Genomic DNA, 21,444 nt, shown 5'->3' on the forward strand with positions numbered 1-21,444 from the left:
TGGTTCCCTGACTACTCCATTTCCTTGTAACTTTTCATACTTTCGTTCTTTGCCCGGTATATCAGAAACAGCATCCTTGTTTGACTTCAGGGGAAGCTGGGTATGTGGACTGGATCTGTCTCCACTCCCCAGCTATGTGACATTAATAAAGCATCGTCCTCTCTCTGAGCTGCTATTTCCTATGAAATAGACTAGACTGGGATAAAACTCTGGTTATACAGATTTCTGTTAGGATTACAGATATGCTGGCATAACACCCCACTCCCCACCCCATCCCCAACTTCACATATGAGAAATGCTTAGTCATGGGTGGCCATTTGAGCACCTCTTTTATCTCTTTCCTTTATTACATATTGTGTACAGCACAGAGGAGAATCTATAGCAAAAAAAGCATCATCCACATTAACTTCTTATTGGCGTGAATCCACAGTAGTCACAACTTGTAATATTTTATAGAGTCTACTAACCCTGATTACCAGCACCTTCCTGCAATAGGTTATGGGAACCAGTCTACGCATTATTTTTAAATTAACAAACAATATCCTAATTTCTTTGACCACCCTAGCCCCCACATTTATTAGATTGCCAAAGTTAAAATGAGATGATATTTGCTAAGAAAGGGGCCTTTACTCCCACAATGCAGTTGAGAATATAAATTGATGTAACCTTGACACATAAGAGAAATCAACATGGCAAAAGCCTTAAAAATACACATTTTTTTGCCTTGGCAATGGCACCTCATGGGATTTATCCTAAGTCTGTAATCAGTTTTGTTATATGTACAATGATCTTGTACATGTATAATGATAAAAAAAATAAAAGGGAAGGAACCATCTAAGTATCCAAAATAGGACATTTGTTAATTTTGCATATCCATTGCAGCACATCCACATCATGAAAGAGTCTTGTTAAAATATATTACAGTGTAAAGTCATCTATACAGATATGGGAAGATGTCTGTACATTGTATGTGTGACAAATACAGGTAATCAAATGTATCACAGTGGGGCCCCAGCTTCAGCAGGTATGGGAAACTTGCTTAGCTCTTCCAGACTGGCAGGGAGGTAAGAAGATGGCATCCATCCTTCATTCCTGACCTTCCCATAGATAAGGGGGAATTCAATAGTTAAGGAGATCAGGAAAAGTCCCCGTATGTATGTGCTTGTACCAAATGTGTGAACCGAGTGTCACCCCAAATGTATCCTATGTTGAACCCCAAAGTGAATGTATGATATTATGAGGTCAGCATCTTCAGAAGTGGGGTTAGTATTCTTATTAAAGGAACCCCAGAAAGCACTATCTTTCTCCTTCCACCATGTGAGGCTATGACAGGAAGCAAGATCCTTGTGACATGGAAGAGGGGTCCTGTCAGGACCTGACCATGCTGGCATCGTGATCAAGGACTTCCAGACTCCAGAACAATAAGAAATAAATCTCAGTGCTTTATAACCCAGCCAGTCTGTGGCATTCTGTCACAGCAGCCTGCACTAACACAGCGCACGGGCTTTCAGAGTCACGTGACCATCAAGGTGTGTTTCATTGTCTCTACCCCGACTTCCATGACGTCAGCACACCTGAGGCTGGTCCAGAGGGCTCTGCTCTGTACTGAGGGGCATGGGGCTGAGTTCACCTCTCTGCGGGGCTCTGGCTACAACTCCCACCTCATCTTCAAGTAATGCCACAGGTAGAACTCAAAGATTGGCGCTCCTTGACCTTTGGTTCATGTTACTTTCTCCAAGCCAGCTCACCAAAACGCCGAAAGAAAGTAGATACTGTATTTACATGCCACTGTCCTTCTTCATCAATCTCATTGGGCTCAAAGAGGAATAGGAGTAATGAGCACATACACGCCCTAACATACAGATAGTGTGATTTCACGAATACACACATAGAAAATGCCTGGAAGAGCACACTCCTAAATGTAACCTTGGTCTTCTCTGCATGGTAAGACTGCATGTATGAGCTATAATTATTATAATTTCCCTATATAAACTGTTAAAATGGAAGTAATATGCCCCACTGAGCTTGTTTCCCACTTCAGCACAAATTCTGGGCCTTTGCTGCTAGGAGGGAAGCTGCCATCAAGGCAAAAAATGAAAGATACTCGCGTTGCTGAATTCCAAATGACTAACAGGAATGGTACAAAGAACTCAGACAACTTTTCTCCTTTACTCCTAACACCAGTCTTCTTGTTCAGAATTTTCATGTCAATTTTTCAGAGGGTGAAGTTAAAACTGTGGGAATTTAGCAACCTGCACAAGCTCACATTCACGACAAAGAGGCAAAGTGCCTCATGTTCACTTTCAACATGTTCTGTTCCCAAAGCATGCCCTTCCCACTCCAATATGCTCCAAGAATTCATGACAGTTGAGGTAGAAAAAAGGCACTCGATTTCAAAGGTAATCACGTAGTCACACTGGTAACACAGCAGGCACATGCCAAAGACAATTCCACAGTCCACCTGGGCATAATCCCATTTTTTTCCTAAAATTCTACCAAACCCAACCCTGAGAAAATGAGAATCAATACAACACAGAGGGCCCGCTGGTTTCTAAAGGCAGGTACTTGGGCGTGAGCTGTGAGTGACACATGCAGACTTGATAGCGAGGAGGGTGAGAAGGAGGAATAAATACAAACATAAACCTCTCAAGCCAGAGTCATCCGAAGACTCAGGGAAAAGGAACACCAAGTGGAGCCTCAGATCTAATCGGCCCTGCAAGCTTGGCTGACTCTGAGGAGGGTACAATAATTGATTTTCACAATGAATATCCTGAGTCATCAAGAAAAGGTTACACTTTATGTTCCGAATTCTCTGTTTAAGAAAGCAAGGAAGCATGTAATCCATTTGAGAAAGATTTTCATTTCAAACAGGTAAAAATTCTTTGAAAGGATTTTTGGTGCTTAAAGAGATAAGTGACAGTTATCTGGAAAATTCACTTCTATGGAACAACGCTTTCCCTAAAGATTCCAGATCGGTGAGGCGGTGTGTTACATTTAGTTAGGCTCCTATCTTCTTTTGTTGATGTTTCATTGTCTAATTTTCTCAAGGCTTGCAGAAATCCTGACTTCCAAGCAGTGGATTGGAAGTTTCTTGTGGCTAAAGATCCTGACATCCTTTCTTGGCTAGTACACACCCCAGTGAATCTCAATAATTTTTTCGGCTATGAAACAAATTCACAAAAATGGCTCTCTCCCCAACCTATGTACACTTTGATAAAGCCTTTCCAACATTTTATAAAAAGTCCTCTGCGGTTTTAGCAAGCAGTCCTGTAAGACTTTTGCAAGCATGGTAATAACCTAAGCAACCATTCATTCTAAAAATAACCACTAAGGAAAAATAAATTAGGTTAATCTATTTTTTTTTCCTAAAAGCAAACTATTTTTTAAAACAGAAACATTTCCATTGAGTTCGCCACTCTTGGGGTAACACAAGGGGTGTCCCTGACCACATTGCTGGCCTCCTCACTGAATGTTGCTCCCTCAGCCTCTTCTGCCCCCGACATAACCCAGTGCTCTTTGTAGAATGTGCCAGATCTTTGGTGATTTCTGGCATGCTATTCCTTCTGCCAGAAACACCACGCCCCACCTCAACAATTTCTAGGTCTAGCTCCAAGGCTCTCTTCAACTGACATCATTCTCAAGAAACTTTTCATTCTCACAACTCTTGCAGGAGCGAGTGGTCCTCATTCCATTTTTTGAGGATGAGGAGAACATCGGGAAAGGCTACAGAGCTCAGCCTGGGTCACTCTGTGAGCATCAGACCCAGTTCTACCAGACCATGAGTGCTCGCCTGACCACGTTTCTCTCCACCACACATTGATAAACTATAGCTGCAGACCACTCCTCTCTCCCCCACTTACTGGAGAACACTCGTCTCCTCACCACTCTGTCTGGGGACCTCTCTCAGTTCCCAGGCAGGTGTCCGGGCAGAGTGGCCAGGGTGGGGCTGGGTCCTACCTGGCGTGTTGAGCAGGCGGGACCTCCGGCAGTGGTAGACCACCTCCTGCTCGCAGTGCTCCGAGCGGTCGATCACAGCTTCCACCTGCTCCGTGGTGCCGCGGTAGTCCAAGGCCATGGTGTAGGGCTTCTCAGAGTTGGCGCCCCGCACACGGGTCAGCTCTGTGTTGTTGTGCTGAATGGATGTCCAGATCTTGTCCTCTGTCCAGACAATAAACGCGAGGAAGGAGATAATTAGAAGGGTGCATAAAAGAGGATCACGTTTAAACTTCTCAATCAAGCTGAAGCAATTACAAAAGAGTATCACGTAGGCGGTGTGAAGGGTGGCTGGCTATTCTGTAATTGATGGACACCAGAGTGGCTTCTCAGGCAAAGAACTGAACCAGATAATTGTTGTTCTTCATGGAGCTCCACCCAGGCAATAGTTTGAGGTTACCAATCCTATGAGTTAAATGTGTGATACCCTCATTCCAGAGACTACGCAAAACGTCCAACACCCATCATCACATTTAAAATTGGCATTACCTAAATTTGTAGGATGTCGTACTCCCATGGCACACTGCTGTGTCAGAAATAAGGTAGAAATGAGTGAGGAGAATTAACAGTAAGTGATTAAGCAAGAATCTGAAGCCAAAATGTCTGACTCCAAAGTTCACACTTTGAACTACTGACCAGCCCTTCCTCGGGAGAGAAGACTGATAGAACTTGCCTCAGGGGACCATGAGTTACATGGTGACAAGACTGTGCACAGAAGGGAGGTCCAGAGCAGACATCTTCAATAAGCCTGAGCTGTGTGACCCACACTGCACATGCAAGGCACCTAATTGTATTTTTTCTTATTTATTCTCCAAGTGGCATCTATTTGTCAAAAGCATCTGAGGATACTTACAATTACAAAACCACACAGAAATGAAGACCTTTAAGTTGGTGTGGAGAACATGTTTTACCAACTACAGTTAATAACAATGCAGGGAAAGAGAAAGAGGCATTTGAGCACTTGAGCGAGACATGTATATGAAACCTATTTCTGTCTATGACAAATTTGGACAAATCACTTTTCTGGGACTTAGTTTTATCATAAGTGAAACCAAAACAAAGACAAAAATGAAAAAAAAAAAAGCAATTCTGTGGTAGTGCTGTTAATATGGAATAGCAACCCAAGCTATGAGGTTGCCAGGTACAATCTAGAATGCAGCAGACTTCTGTAATAATAACCTAGGCTAAAACATTTACTGTAATTGGGCATACAATTTAATTCTGAACATGCTCACAAATAAAGCAAAAGAGAAAATAGGAAGACCTGAAGGGTTTTTGCCATTTGAAATTCTTGCCCACATAATAAATCCATTACTCCTCAGAGATGCGCAGAGCTAAAAAAGTATACAGAATAAAAAATCATATGGTTTCTTTCCTCTTTTGCCTTCTAAGTTTTACAAATGAGGAAACCAAAGTCTTGGAAGTAAAGTAAACCATGGATATCTATTGGACAATAAGGATGTGCACGTCTACAGAAAGTAACATTATTAACTAGTACTACCAATGACTATAAGCATGATTTAGCTGAAAAAGAGAAGAAATCATCAGGAGCTTCAGTTTTAACACTTTATCTACAACTAACTCTGCATGTGACTTGAGATAAGTAACTTCATTGCCCTGCACTTCAGTTTCAATATATTAAAAGGAATAGGAAGAGAAAAAGATTTTGGTTCCAATTGTATTTTCTAACTCTAAAAAAGTTGCAGCATAAAATTAAACTATGTTCAAACATTTTGATTCATCTTAAGATTGTTTCCTAAAATGCATGTCTCCAATGTTGAATTGAGGCAGAATTACATTTTCCATGAAGTCTAAAAATCAAATTAGAATAAAGGTTATTGGATTTTGACTTTCAAAGCAAAAATAGGACATGATTCATATTGGTAAAAATCATAATGTTACAAAATTAATTGATGCCAAACTCCAAAACTGTTAGTGCCAATAAAGCAAATGCTGATCAAATAACAAAAGAAAACTAATTGTTCAATAATCCAATATTGCAGATGGAGAAATAAAGACTGATATGCCCTTGGTGCTTAGAAGATGAAAGCAAGAGTCAGTCTAATCTATTATAATAGACACTGCTGCACTTCTTCATACTGGGATATTTTACCTACATTATCTCGAGTGCTTATAACATTCTGCCCATTGTAGACATCAATACCTGTATGTAGTATGTAAAAATATGAAGTTTCAGGCACAGAAAGTAAACTTGATTCCCGTCTCAGTGGATCCAGTCTGTCTATTGAATGAGTCATATAGCACCATTAGTTATATGAAATTGTATTCCCCTCTCAGTGTACACAGATTGCCATATACATATATCTAGTGAATGAATTGTTCATTCATTCGTGAAGTGATTTGCTTAATCATGCTCCAGGTGGAAAAAGAAGTGTCTAAAAGACAATATTTCATTGTAAAGTCACTAACATTGCCAGTCGCACCTTTAGCACCCAGAGGGTGAATTGAAGTTTTAGTAATTCCATTATTGGCACTTTTTGATACTTGCAATATGCAGAAGATACGAAGGAACAATTAAGAGCTCCAGAGTGCTCTCCACAATTCACTTAACAGTCTTCACAAGCCATCGCAGAAACACTGTATGAGACACAGGAGGGGAAGTGATTACTCCTCCCCTCAAGCCTCTTAGCTGGCTTTCATTACAAAGATGCCCTTCATCCTCCAATTATTTTTCTTCTGGGAGCTGGTAGCATGAAGACTGAAAACAAGGAGGTAATAGGATATTATTTTTTCTCACTTTAAAATGTTTTCGCTCAACTTTATGAGTAAGCGTACAGATGAAGCCCTGAATCCTGACAAAACACTAAAGACCAGTGGTCAAGACCACTCTTGAGGGCCTCCCTGGTGGTGCAGGCAGTTGAGCGCCGCACTGTGAAGCTGTCCGCAGCCTCTGCAGCGCGAGTTCATTCCCGGCTGGCGGGCGAGAATCCCACATGGTGTGGCAGACCTCTCCTGTCTCTCCCGCTGCTCCCCTCAGCAGTGTATTTCATCAGTCTGCCTGTTCTATTCCCCGCTCTGTCTCCAGGGAATCCTGTCACCCTCCCGCGCATCTGGCCTGTACCTCGGTTCTTGTGTAAAAATAAATAAATATTAAAAAAAAAAAGACCACTCATAAGAGTCAGCTCGACAGTTGGCACTCCTGGGAATGCATGAGCAGTTGCAAATAGGGAATCTATGCTTATAGTCTAGGTGAAGGTCAGCTCTCAACAGTTCAGTTTTCAAATATGTAAGATTAATTTTGAACAAACATTTAGGTGGATGAGGAGAGATCCATTCATGAGCCCAAACATGATTTAACAAAAACTGGACCCATTAAGTGAAATGTTCAAGAAGATCGATTCACCAAATGGGCAGTGGAGATCAGTGGACACACGGATATGGTTTTCTATGTCAGCTCAGCACTTACCGATTAGGTAACCTGAATCAAATTATTACTTCTCAAAAGCTCAGTTTACTCATCAATAACATTTAAAAATTAGCACAGACCCAAACTATACAGGATGTTTATTACATAAGGATTGAGGGATTTGTGTGAAGGGTCCATTACTAAATTAATTACTAACAATTTCAAGGAATCTATGCACACCTATTCTATAGAGGGATAGATCATCTGTGTCTCAAGATCACAAATATCAGGTGCTAATAGTATTAACAAAAGCATCAAGGAGGAGAAGCGTGACTGGCCTCTGGCAGTGCTGATAAAAGCTGAGGGTTCTCTCCCAAAGCATAAGGTTAGGCCACAACATACCTGGAAGGGAGACAGCTGAGCCTGGCCTTCCCTAAAAGTCCATGGGGAAAACACGCCAGTTTCAATGATCAGGAACAGGAAAGGATCCTTTTTTGTGGTTCTATGAACTTGAATTCCCATTCAAAGAAAACTACAGAGGTTTCCCTGTAACTCAAGATGGTCCAGGAAAAATAATCAAAATGCTACGGTTACAAGAGCATCATAAAGTCCTCCAGGATCCAACCTCCACACTCTGACCTGCCTCCACACAGGACAGGTATTCTAGTCTCTAGAGACACAACTAGAACTTCAAAGTACTAAGAACCTGATCTTAGAAATGAGACTATTTCTTAGAAACTATTCCATTACATGTTCCTTGGGAATATTTAGGCAAGTTCTATATAACATCTCTCAAGGTTTCTCATTGGAAAATGACAATGTTAATAATACTCTTTTCATCCATGATACTAATATAAAGATTTGCTATCATGTTTTAATGGACACAAGACAGATCATTTGGCATGCAAAAGAGATAAGAATCTATGCTGGAAGTCTACTATAACATTAAAATGACAACTGGATTTTCATTCTTTAGAGAGTTAGGGGTGAGGAGCCCATCTGGAAAACGAGCTGCATGAAATGCAATCTCTTGTTATACAGCCATTGCTATATACACTAAATGATTACCATCTTTCTCAATTAGCTTTTACTCTGGAATACTCTCATGTGGCATTATATTTATTTGTGTCTCTTGTATTTCCTAAAATTTCTTCAACAGAATTTGTTGTTTAGTCCTCAGGGACTCAGAAACCTGGAATAAAGTTGCCCTGATAACACATTTTCCTACCCAGTTCATTCCTTGTATTTCTTCTATTGAAGACCACCCTTCAATCCCACCAAGAGAAACACACACACACATACACACACACACACTCATCTCTCTAACTTGCTCAGAATACAAGTATTTAGTTATCCAAAACAAATTATCCACTTAAGAGAGGACTGCATTTTGAAATGTATTTAATTGGCAAGAATCTATTCAATTCACTAAGCATTTTAACCTAAAGAAATATATACATATGTTTTACATAATATATATCAATAATATAATTCATATATAGTATACCATATACTTATATAAATAAGTATTCAGAAGTATATAAATATACAATATAATTTTGTATATTGCTTGTATATATGGCTTGTGATTAAATTTTCTCATTCTTTTTGTAATCTTTTCATTTTGTTTCTTGTTTCTTTGCTGCGCAAAGGTTTTCTATTTTGATGTCTTGCTTCTTATTTTTGCTTTTATTGCTTGCGCTTTCAGTATTATAGCCAAAAAAAATCAGTGTTAAGGAGCTTCTTCCTTATGTTTTCTTCTGAGTTTTATGGCCCATCAGGTCTTATATGTAAATCTTTAATTATTTTGAATTAACTTTTGTGATAAGAGGACAGAGGATGCCCATTGGTTGCTTTTGACTCCCTAATCAAGTATTAGTTGATGGTGTATGCTGGGGATTATTTCTGTATATTCCTATTCTGTTCCATTAGTCAATATGTGTGTTTTGTACTAGTATCATACTGTTTTAATTACTACTTCTTTGGGAAATGAATTAAAGTTACTTAAGGGTGCCAACTTGCAACTAGAAGATAAATAAGTTCTACAGCTGTTGTCCAGTATGATGATTGTAGTCAACAATACTGCATGATAAACTTCAAAGTTGTTGAGAAATTAATTAAATGAGTTATCCTCACTACAAAAAAAGAGCTATTTTTTATGATAGAGTGAACACTGCATTAATACTCAAATATATTGGATAAATGTATCAAATTGACACATTATGCAACTTAAATTTACAACATATTCCATGTCAATCTCAATATAAATAAATAAATAAATAAATAGGCACTTGCTCTTTAAAAGCAGTGTTCAGTCCAATACACAGCTCTGAGTGTGAATCCTCTCATGACCCAGAGCCACACCTTTACCCATAAAGGACTTACAGGCCAGGTCCCATTAAATAGTAGGTGATGATCCAAAGTATCATTTCAAAGATACAACTATGTGTTATTATGTAGAACAGTAAAGCGTTTCTGGAATTTGACTGTGACTCATCAAGCTTCTCTCCCCATAAAGATATAAAATCTCCCAGGAAGAGAAATGTGTCACTCATTCTCCAAGTATGTGAACAGAGTACCAGGCTGGTGCTCCAAGAACATACACAGGAGGACAAGACGTTGCCAAGCTCCTGAAAGCTTACCTTGGTTTGAGGGGAGAAGTGTGTATACAAGACCAACAAATACCCCTCATTGTTGTAAGTAATGCTAAGTTCAGGATTAAGTGGAGCCGGCAGATATCTATTAGGGGCAAGATCGGGGGTTGTTAGAGAAGAATTTCTGGCAGATTGTGCAGTTTCCATGAGAATGAAGAGATCAATGGAGCCTGCAACCTCAGCCCACAGAGCCCAGGCACTGAGCACCTGGAAGGACTTCAGGAACTCTCAATCAAGCAATGGGATCAGTGTTGTTAATATTCTGCCAGGTTCTTTGTTGGGGCTTTTCTAAAGCAGCGATTCTGGGGCCTCCCTGGCAGCCTAGGTGTTAAGTCTCAGCGTTATCACCATTGCCAGGGAGCTAACCCACATGGCACAGAAGACCTCTCCTGTGTTGCCCACTGCTCCCTCAGCAGTTTATCTCAGTAGATCTGCCTTTTCTGCTCCCCACTCTGTCTCTGGTGAATACTCTCAACCCCCACACCCCTAGCCTACACCCCAGTTTTTCTATGCAGAAATAAATAAATCTTTTTTTTTTAAAGCAGCAATTATATGCATATGTTATATAATGGTCCAAAATTAAAAGCTGTTTCAAGTTATAAGGTCAATAACCACACATACTACTCTAATAGAAAAGAGAAAAAAGAGCTGTAATCACAGTGGGTTATTCCGTATCATTTACCCCGTGGAAAGACCTTCCTCAGTCATCACCCCAGGAAAGTCCCCGAGACCTGTCAGTCATCCTGGGTATCAGGTGATCTGTCAGTTTCCTCTCACTCTATTTCAGAGCTCTAAACTGTTTACATACAGAACCACAAATTTAATTTTCTTTCTTTTTTTCATTCATCCTATCTGGGATGATTATTGCGGTGATTGCTATTATTAATACTAGTAATTACAGATACTGTAAGTGGTTCCATCTGTTACCATGGAGATCACGATTCAGAAGAAAGAACAAACAAAAGGAAAGTGAATAAGAAGAGAGACAAGAAATAACTCTGATTAATAAGACCTCATTCTACACACATCTCTGTCTCTTTGCAGAGCCAGAAAAAACTGCAATTTTTCTATCACAATGCTTGGAAGGAAGAGAAGTCTACAGATTGTCAATACCCAGCTTAATTGAACTTAAATCACTGTGGGAAGCTGCTTATAGTCCTTTGAAAAGTGTGCCAATTCACTTATACTCCCATTGTAATAAAGAAAGTCTATATTAAGGTCCCTGGGGTCACTTCTGGTATAGTTATCTGTGTTGACAAAGTGAATTTTCTGTGCCAAGGGTGAAGACAGTTTAAATAATACTCAAAGCACTGTCTCTACCACTCATTTGCCATATACACATGTACAACCAAGTGATAGCTCTTGTCAGTCTTGCATTGATGGTTATTTAATTTTTCATATTTTTGTACCTTATCTCCCCACTTAAATCACAGACAGTAAATATCAGCTTGGAAAGGGCTTGTGTGGTCAATGGAGGCAGAGGTGGTAGAGGAAAGCAAAGCTTTGGGGCAGTCAGGCCAGCGGACACTGCCAGCCCTGCCATTGACTAGATTCCTGAACGTAGAAGAAACCAGTAACCTCCCTCAGCCTCAGACTCCCAATGAGAACCGAGTAGAATCCACTGTGCAGTGTTGTGGGAACTCAAAAAAAAGCACAAGGAGGAGCTGAGCCATGATTCAAAATTAAAGTTGATCAACTACAAGGCATCCTGATCTGCATCAGGGAGGATCAGAAGAGATCGTTTCATTATTAGAAACAGTTGGGAGAACCTTGCTGCAAGAGCAATGTCACCGCTCCTCAACCTTTAAAGGGAGAGAAGACAATTCCTTTAAAAGGTTTCAGATTTCCCACAGGAGTTGTTTTTCCTCCCCTGTGGATCAGTCTGGCTGCCTGTGGAAGATTCCACTCAGGTCTTGCTACAACCACTGCAGGCTGGGCTGCTTCCAGTGTCTGGGCTGCTGTTGTTTAGGGGACAGCACTGTAATAGCCACCTCACATCAGGTTCAATGCAGACACTGAAGTGTGGGGGATATTGGGGTGCAGGGCCAGCTCCCTGCCATTATCACCCTTCTACCGCGTTGCCTGGGCCATGCGTTATGACTTTCCAGACAGCACACTTGACTGTGATTTATTTTCCTACTTTGCTCAAGTCTTTCCTCTTTATGTACTTTCCTGGGGTGTTATTTTTCTTTTTCCTTGCTTTAAAATGGTCAAAGTGACACAATGAAGGAGATCTGGGAAATCTGTTTTATGGTATAGGTGAGGGGTAATTTTGAACAGATGGTGTGGATTGTATCATACCTGGTTATTGGTTGTTCACTGGCACACTCAAGTAAAATACATTAAATGTTGTGTGTGTGTGTGCGCGCGTGTGTGTAGCACTGGGGCTGAGAAGGTAAAGATGAGGAATGCATGAGTGAACGACACTATGGACCTCAAGCTCAAGGACTTCACAACTAGATCTGGGAAAGAAGTTCCCAAGGAAGGGAAAAGCCCCAGCAAAGAAATGGGGCAGGACTGGGGTGGGGATAGGGGGGTGCAGACAAGCTTAGCATGCAGCCTCCCAGGCAGGGAAGAAGAGAAAGAAGCTGAGATTAAAGTCTCCAGATGGACAGAGAGCTGTGAGAACGATGGACAGGGCTTAGGTGGCTATCGGGGGTATCTTTGTGGCAGACCCTATTCTGGTGCATCTGAGGGAAGCCTGAACACTCACACAGACCTCGGTTCAGTTCCCATCTCTGCCACTCACAAACTGACTAATGCTGACATGCTCTCCAACCTCTCTGAATTAATTTTCTACAAAATATAAATAAGAAATGTTATTTTTTTTTAAAGATTTATTTGTTTATTGATACAAGCACTGGGAACAGTCAGAAGTGCAGTAGGGTGAGAGAATTCACCAGAGACAGGGCGGGGAACAGAACAGGCAGACTGATGAAATATACTGCTGAGGGGAGCAGCGGGCGGCAGGAGAGGTCTGTGCGCCATGTGGGACCCTTGCCCGGTGACTGGGGATCGAACTTGTGCTGCAGAGGCTGCGGTCAGCTTCGCAGCCCAGTGCTCAACCGCTGTGCCACCAGGGGAGGCCCTAAATAAGAAATGTTCTTTACGTCACACTTTGTCATGTGAATTAAATGAGATAAACCCTAGGATGACATAACACTGTCTAGAAGAGTAGTAGCTGTCTAGAAGCTGACATAGTAGCTGTCTAGAAGAGCTAAAGCAGACAAGATGGAACTCTGACTCATGCATAGGTAGTGAGCCGACTGCAAAGGACTTGTTTTACCTCAAGGAGAGATATCCAAGGGTGTATTTAATCTCCCTTTACCAGGTCACAAGAGAAGACATGTCTCTAGTAATATAAGAGTGTCTCCTTACTCTGCTTTCATACATCTTGTATTCTGGATCTGCAGATGATTGACAATCAGAAAACTCCAGGAAAAGAGTGGAATTATTCATCCGTCAGCTACCATCTCCTCTCTGGAGCTCATCACAAAATAAATGATACTGCCGGAGTGTCATGTCCTCTCCAGTGGAAGTCAATTCTAACTCCATCAGCAACTTATCTGGGTCTCACTCAAGCAGTATTGCAACCACTAGCTTACTCAGCCGCTCTGCTGAATGGGAAACTCGCCAAGGGAAAAGACTGTGCCCAAGTCCTTATATCTAACACCCGGGCCCTGTTTATATTTACTTGCCACTGAACTAAACATTCAATGGACAACCAGGTTTTGTACCGACTTCAGTGACAGCTCTTGAAATCAGTAGGAAAGTGATACATGATAGGACAGTATATTTCAATATGTACTTGAAATTCTGCTGGGCAGACAAGGAATCGATTGCAAATGGCAAAATGTTAAAAACACATTTAAATATCCAGCAACAGGTGTGTGATTGAATAAAGCATAGTTCACACAGTGAAATACTAAGCATCCGTAATAAAGCCCACACAGATTTCTCAAATTTTATCTAAAGTGATTTCTAGGATAGATTGCAAAGTGACAAAATCAAGTCATCATGATGCAGAATGCTATGCTAAAAAACTATTTTTTTTTTACAAAAATAAAGGAGAAATAAGATTACACAGAGAAAGGATAAGCTAATGTAAATAGTTGTCTAGAGGACATGAGTAAGATCAGGGTGAAGGTAATATGAGTGCAAGAAAGACATTACTGGTCAGTCATAGCTTCAAAACAGGCAAATGTTTTAAACAGACAAAGCATAAAATCAAATCAAAAGGATAAAAAGAGCAAACCCTCAAATTGAATATTAAAGAGAAACAAAAAGGCCTAATTGTGTATTAAATCCATAAAATAACCACAAATAATAAAAGATTAACTCAAACTCCATTTTAACGCAATATTCTATTCTGTCTAGGTGGTCACCATTGGTAGGATATATTCCAAAAACAAAATTTAAAATTCAACTTTATTATTTGTTATTGATAGTGATATTGCTGAGGAGTTTCTAAGAGTATTTGTGTGTATCACAACATGGGGCAAATGAGTAAACATATTGTTGGGACAAGTTCTCATTGTGAGAGAAGAAGATGGATGGAATAGAGAATGCTGCAAAAAATCATATGGCGCTGGATTTGCATATTTTTAAGATTTATTTATTTATGCATACAAGAACTGGGGTACAGGTCAGAAGTGTGGGGGGTGAGAGGATTCACCAGAGACAGAGTGGGGAGCAGAACAGGCAGACTGACTGAAATACACTGCTGAGGGGGGCAGTGGGTGAGTCAGGAGAGGTCTGCTGCACCATGTGGTTTGCTCCCTGGCTGGCTAGGAATTGAACTCGTGTTGCAGTGGCTGCAGACAACTTCATAGATTGCATCTTAACCCCTTGTGCCACCAGGGAGGCCCTGGATTTGCATAATTTAAACACACACAACCACATACACACGTACTTTCTAGCTCAGTCTGCTGAAAGGGCCTAGAAGCAATGAGAAATCCTCCCATGTGGATCATAATTCCCTAATACCATTTGCTACAAAAAAGCCCTGAGTATCTTTGGTAAAATAGACGAGTCTGGGTCTAGGGTAGGGTAAGTTTTAGGAAACAACTTGGAATATCTTGTGATAGAAAGAAAAGATGTGTCCCAAGATTAATGGAGGCATGTAAGAAAGACATAGGAACAGTGTTACAGGGACATTGACTAGCTATTCTTGGGATTATTTCAACATCAAAAAGTGTAATGAGGGCCTCCCTGGTGGTGCAGGGGTTAAAGACAGTGCTATCAAGCTATCACCAGCCACTGCAGCTTAAGTTTGATCCCCAATCCCAGGCCAGGGAGGTGAACCACATGGAGCAGCAGACCTCTCCTGTCTTGCCCACTGCTCCCCTCAGCAGTGTATTTCAATAGATCTATTCTACTCCCCACTTTGTCTCTGGTGAATCCTTTCACCCCCACCTCTGTCTTACACCCCATTCTTGTATGCATAAATAAATAAATCTTTAAAAAAAAGTGTAATGATAATAGAAAAACATTTTAAACTGAGATAAATTGTGAATCTGTAGTGACACAAAGTGAGATGCAGACAGGAGAAAACTTTTCAAAGTAACTTTCTGTAGACAGAAATGCAGAATGTCAGCGAAAAAAATGTAGAAGGGATTACAGAATTAGGAAATCATTTTGTAAATCTCAATGTAATAACTTGTAAGGTCAGGAAAGAGAGGGAGAGAGTTGGTCAGCATTTGGAGAATTTAGATGAGAGGTCTATGGTGTTTATTTTAGTTTTAGTGTTGTTTCAAAGATTCAGTGCATTTGGAGATTTCAGAATAAAATCTGGGTAAAACAGCAGATAGCTTTGCACAGTGATTCACATGAAGCAAGAGTTCAAAACTACAATATCACTTACCACTCCAACAAATTTGTGTTATGTGGTCACACACACACACACACACACACACACACACACACACACTGCAAATAAATTTAAAATAAAAACTGTTTTCAAATGCCCCCCACTCACACATGGTATCACACCTGTTTTCAAGTGTAAACATTTATGATTTCTGTTGAATTAATTTCCCTGAATTCCTCAGGATGTAGGTGTACACTCATTAAATTCAATGGTTATTATTTTCATCATGGTATTCCCATGTATACCATGAAGTTAGGATTAAGATTTCTAGAGATAGAGTGATGAAAATAATTAATAACTGTTATATAAAGTAAATAATGCCAAGCATTTTTCCTTAGGAATAACACTGATTATCTTCTATAAACCTCACAATAATCGTAGTATGTACAAGTTCCATTATTAATTACAGAGGTAGCAACTCAGGAGCAGGGAGGTCTAGTAACTCACCTAAGTCATAATTACAACAAAAGTAACCAGTGTCAGCTCAAAGTCCAAGCTCTTAAGGACTATGCTGGACTTGTTAAATCGATCATGTGAGTTCAAGAGAAGCCTTGAAATATTGACAGGTAAAGAAACCTCATAGGAAAAAGAATGGGACTTGCCCTACAGGATGTGAGGGAGTAATGGGGATTATTGAGAATGTGCGCAGCTAGCAATGGAGAGGCTGGTGTGAACCATCCCCTCAGCTGTCAGTTTCTTCTCTTCACAACAGATATGAAAAGAAGGTGTACAAGTTCCCATGGACTGAGAAGGCAAAGGTTGCTTGGTACTCTGGCTATGTGAGTACTTGAGGACAATGGGAACAGGAAAAAGACTCCTAGGCAAAGGGCCCCTCTGCTCACTCTACTCACTAGACCACAGATCTCAAGCAGCTAGTGTGTCTTAGCTTTTTTGTTCTTTGGAATAAATGTCTAAGCTGACTTTGATTCTTCTTCTCTCCCTGGAATCCTGGACTCAGGCAAAAATGAGCAAGAACAAGCATTCCCTCTAGGAGACACCTTTGATTCCCAATTGTTATTTTTCTCTCCTGCACAAGGAAAGTATTTATCCAGAAAGGTGCTATTGCACCAGAAAGCACAAGTGAGCCAGAAGCCCTTGAACAAGGTATGGGCCCCTTGGGTACAGCATCATTGCATCTCCATGTCCATGATCTGGCTGAGTTCAACAACATTAATTTCTCCTCTGCTTACTCCTGGGACACCTCTTTCAAGGTCAAATCCAAGTTCTGTGTTGCCTAAGAAGACTGATATTTCTTGTCTCTAAATTCCTGCAGCATTGAGACCCCATCCCACCACCACAAATGGGTGCTGGGGATGACTTAGAGCACAGTAGATATTGTACTAAGTGCATTAAGTACATCACTCATTTAATTGTATTGGATCCACACATCGTTTCATTGAGGTAAGAGTAACTGATCATTCCTATTATACCTCAGGAAATTGAGCCTGATAGATATTAATTTGTCCAGAATCCTATAGCTGTCAAGTATCTACAGGATAATTGTATGAATTAAATCAAATGGTCTAAATGAAAGTGCTTTGAGAGCTGAATGTTACAGTATGACGTCCTTGGGCATCGAGGTCAGTGGTTTACAGCAGCTTGTGCAGCACCGAGCATGAGGCAGCCTCAATCAATACAGGCTGATTGCACTGTGGCATGGACCCCATGGCAGCAGAAGAAAGGCTGCCAGGTATGTGCAATGAAAATGTGCTGTGAAAGGTGCAGCAGGAAGAAGTCAGGATAAGCTTTGGATTTAGGTATTAAGAAGAGCACGTTTTAGTCTCTGAACAGCCCCCCTTAGAAGTGGGGAAATAAATAAGTGGATTTATGAAGTGCTAAGCGCTGGCTAATTGCCTTGTATAGACATTTACCAAGGTCCCATATTTCAGGTCCCAAATTTACTGCGAAAAAGCTGCTCTGATCACTGCTTAAACCTGCTGAATAAGCATTGCTGAGAATATTCTAAAAAAGACATTTTAAATATTCATCACTGGCCATTGGTTGGAGAAATAAAATAGAAAAAAAATTGTCTTATATATTTATCATCTGATGTTCAGAAAAACCTTGAAAAGTAAGTCTGATTATTACCACTCAGATAAGGAAAGTGGTGATGATGGAGGTGAAGTGGGTCTCATAGAGACCTCATTCCTTCAGGAATGCAGAATGTTCCATTGTGTCACTGACTGATGGAAGGAGGCCGCGCAGACTGACCCCAGGAAGGGTCACCTCTGACTTTGCCTCCGAGCTGCTGTGTCACCTGGCCCAGGAACCCAGGCTTGGGACTCAAGATAAAGTTCCATCTTCTGGCTTCGCCATCTGCCTCTTATGAGAACAAATTATTGAGACTTAAGATTTTAGTGCCTCTCCTGTAATATGGAATGCATGGTATCTCCTACCTGATTGCTAGGAAAACGGAATGACACCCTGAGTATAGAGTCCCAGCTGGCACCAGGTGCCAGATATTCAATTGCACATTAGCAGATTCTACAAGATGCAGCTCAGAGGGCAGGACACCTTCTCCGAACACCAGGCCCTGTCTCCTCTTTCAACCTCTTGATCAACCACTGCCTCCTTTGTACTATTTCTGTACCATCTATTAGCTTCTATTCTATATTTTACACCACGTGTAAAATATCTGTTTACAATGTCTCTCTCTGTCTTTCAACTGTGAGTTCCTAAGGACAAGGACAGATATTCATTTTGCAACCTTGATACCTAGCTCAGTCTATACTCCAAAGTTTATCTGAGTGGTCAAGCGACTAACTGAATAATGAATAAATTTTGCATAAGGAATAAAATGCATGAAAAAATAATGCAGAAGTAAATAGAGAATTAATGAATGTGCAAATAAATGAGATTAATAGAGGAATTCAAAAAATCAGTGAGCAAGAGAAGGATGAATGAATGAATGATGAAAAAATAAATGAAAAATGCATAGCAGTCACCCGCCCATCTTTGTCCTGATTCTTCTGTTCTCATGCACGTGATTGGAGTCAACTGACCGTGCTAAATGGTCTGTGAAAGGAATTTCTCTAAGTGCCTGTTAAAATTCTTGGCAATTCAAAGGTGACAATGCTTTAATTTCAGGGTAATGCTACAGCTTTATGACTTAGTAGTTTTATTTAATGGCCCAATTTAGCAGGAGATTATGCCGTCTGCTGCTAGTCCAGTGAGACCACTTTAAAGCTCAAGCCTTCCACACAAGCAGATCCCCTCTCCAGCTCCACCTTAGAGACCAGCCTTCTGGAAACCCTCTGTGGTCACTGCACCTTGGCTGACAGCAGAATGGATTAAACAGAGAGAAAGATACTTTAAAAAGACTTTCCTCCTGTAAGCTGTTGATACACCATTATTCTTCAGCTTAAAACAGTCCTCTGGAAAATTCTTCATTCACAGAAAGCAAATTGTCCCTCTGAAATATAAGCAACAATGTAAGTATTATTCCAACTGATTAAACTGCCAGTGAGCCACAGAACATATGTCACCCATGAGTGAGCATCAACCAGGAATTGATGCTCATACTATCAGGGGACACAGCAATGGGGTCTTCCCTGGGAAGAAGTGAGCATATTGTCCAAAAAGATCACAGCTTGTTTCCAAGGGGAAGGGAAAAAAGGAAAGATAACTAAGTTTGCTCCCCCATATGCTCTGTATTGGTCACTCTCTGACGCTTTTCAAATATCAACTCATTGACTACAGCCCAATCATCAAAAGCTGTCAGCATTCTCCATTTTCAGAGAGAGAAACTGAGATACAAAAATCCAAGGCCTTGGGGATGGCCCCACAGACAACAATATAATAAGTAGTACTTAAAGTAGACTGACATTGTCCCAAGACTTTTAATTAATGTACATGCTCATATATCTTCACAACCACACACTTTAAAAATTGTAAACCATCAGGCCTCCCTGTTTGTGCAAGGTGTTAAGACACAACCTATGAAACCGTCCACAACCAAGACAGCACACATTCAATCCCCGGCCAGGGAGCTAACCACATGCGCAGCAGACCTCTCCAGTCTCACCCGCTGCTCCCCTCAGCAGTATGTTTCAGTCAGTCTGCCTGTTCTGCTCCCTGCTCTGTCTCTGGTGAATCCTATCACCCCCCCCCCACCACACCTCTGGACCTTACCCCAGTTCTTAAAAAAATAAAATAAAATAGGGAAATAATACCCAAAAAAACCCCAAAAACTGTAAACCATGGTTAAGGAGCTTGGAATTTGCACAGACAGAGGTAGAAAGGGTGGGAAGGCAAAACCAGAACTGTGATTCTAACAATTGTTCTGATTCATGCATTTGAATGGGGAAGGGTAAAAGACTAGGGTATTTTTATCTTACCACTGAGATTATAAACTGTGAACTTGGTGATCACATGGCAATCATTTCTGTGTTCTCAGTGCGTCATCAGTGCTTGGTCCAAGCAGACACCGAGGCATGCCCATTCAGAGTTGCAGAGGGCAGGTTGCCTCCCGTGCTCAGGACACTGAGAACGGAAGCACTGCATGCAGGGCAGAGCTAAAGCTTTAGATCCCATCACTATAACTGGAATCCTGTTTCTGCAACCTACTCTCATTACCAAATTTATTTTAAAAAATTATCCCAGCTACTTCACTGTGATATACCTTGACGTAGCTCACTACTAGCAAATATTCAGCAGAATTGTGTTCAGTCCATAACCAAACAGAAAGTCTTTATTTGGGGGCAACAGAATTTCTGCACTATTGGGTACCCAATAAATAGTATAAAGCAAACTTGAGAACTTGAGCCCAGTTTGTTTTTATAGAAGACTTTGGCAGAGCAATGGAAGGTAACACTGCCTTTTGGAATGTGTGTGTGTGTGTGTGTGTGTGTGTGTTGGAACTATAGTGTCTGGGGTTAGAAATCACTGATGAGAGGTCAATAGGAGCTATCAGGACAGAACTTTATTACAGATGTACATGATACCAGTAACTGAATTCCACTTCTCTTTGGTATAAAATAGAGCTACCAAAAATTAGCAACATACTAAGAAGCTCAAGGAAAAATCAGTGTGTCTTAAGTTAGTGGCCATATGCCATGTCAGGGAATCCTTCCTCTTCAGTGACAGACTCTTGTGCAGTCCATAAATAAACTGAAATCTCACCGACATTGACCTAAGTTTGGGAAGCAAGGCAACAAATTTTTAGACCTAAAAGAATGGACACATTTCTTTCTGTCAATAGTTTGCATAATAATAATCTATTACCTGAAATCACACTGCACAATTATGTGCAGGAATATCAGAAAGACTTCAATTGCAGCTTCTCCACCTACTCCATTATGTATGCTTTGATGAGTTTTAATGAAAACTGAGTCTGCTGGCAAAGGAGTGAGAAACAGAGCATCATAATAGGGAAAGTGATAAGATATGGAGACTTGTAAGGTGATTTGCAAATGGATTATGAGCTGTTTGAGAATGGGAAACAAGTTTTGCTTTAGAGATTTGACTGAACATTTCTTGCAAACTCCTTGCAATGCCTGATGATTGCTGTACAGGTCTATAAGCATGAAATTGGCATCATATCCATCAAGATAGGAAATAAA

The 21,444-nt window shown here is 40.6% G+C and overlaps 1 protein-coding gene across 3 annotated transcripts in view; it reads right to left on the reverse strand.

The window, feature by feature from the left end:
• Positions 1-21,444, reverse strand: part of CNTNAP5 (contactin associated protein family member 5) — an 831,834-nt gene that overhangs the window by 242,598 nt on the left and 567,792 nt on the right. For all 3 annotated transcript variants that reach the window (XM_054699622.1, XM_037523193.2, XM_054699623.1), the window contains one exon: positions 3,958-4,158. In XM_054699622.1, the coding sequence (XP_054555597.1) occupies positions 3,958-4,158 (201 nt within the window). The remainder of the gene's footprint in view (positions 1-3,957; positions 4,159-21,444) is intronic.

Source organism: Talpa occidentalis, unplaced genomic scaffold (assembly GCF_014898055.3).
Source record: "Talpa occidentalis isolate TD23 unplaced genomic scaffold, MPIMG_talOcc4v2.1 talOcc4.3, whole genome shotgun sequence".
NCBI classification, from domain to species: Eukaryota; Metazoa; Chordata; class Mammalia; order Eulipotyphla; family Talpidae; genus Talpa; species Talpa occidentalis.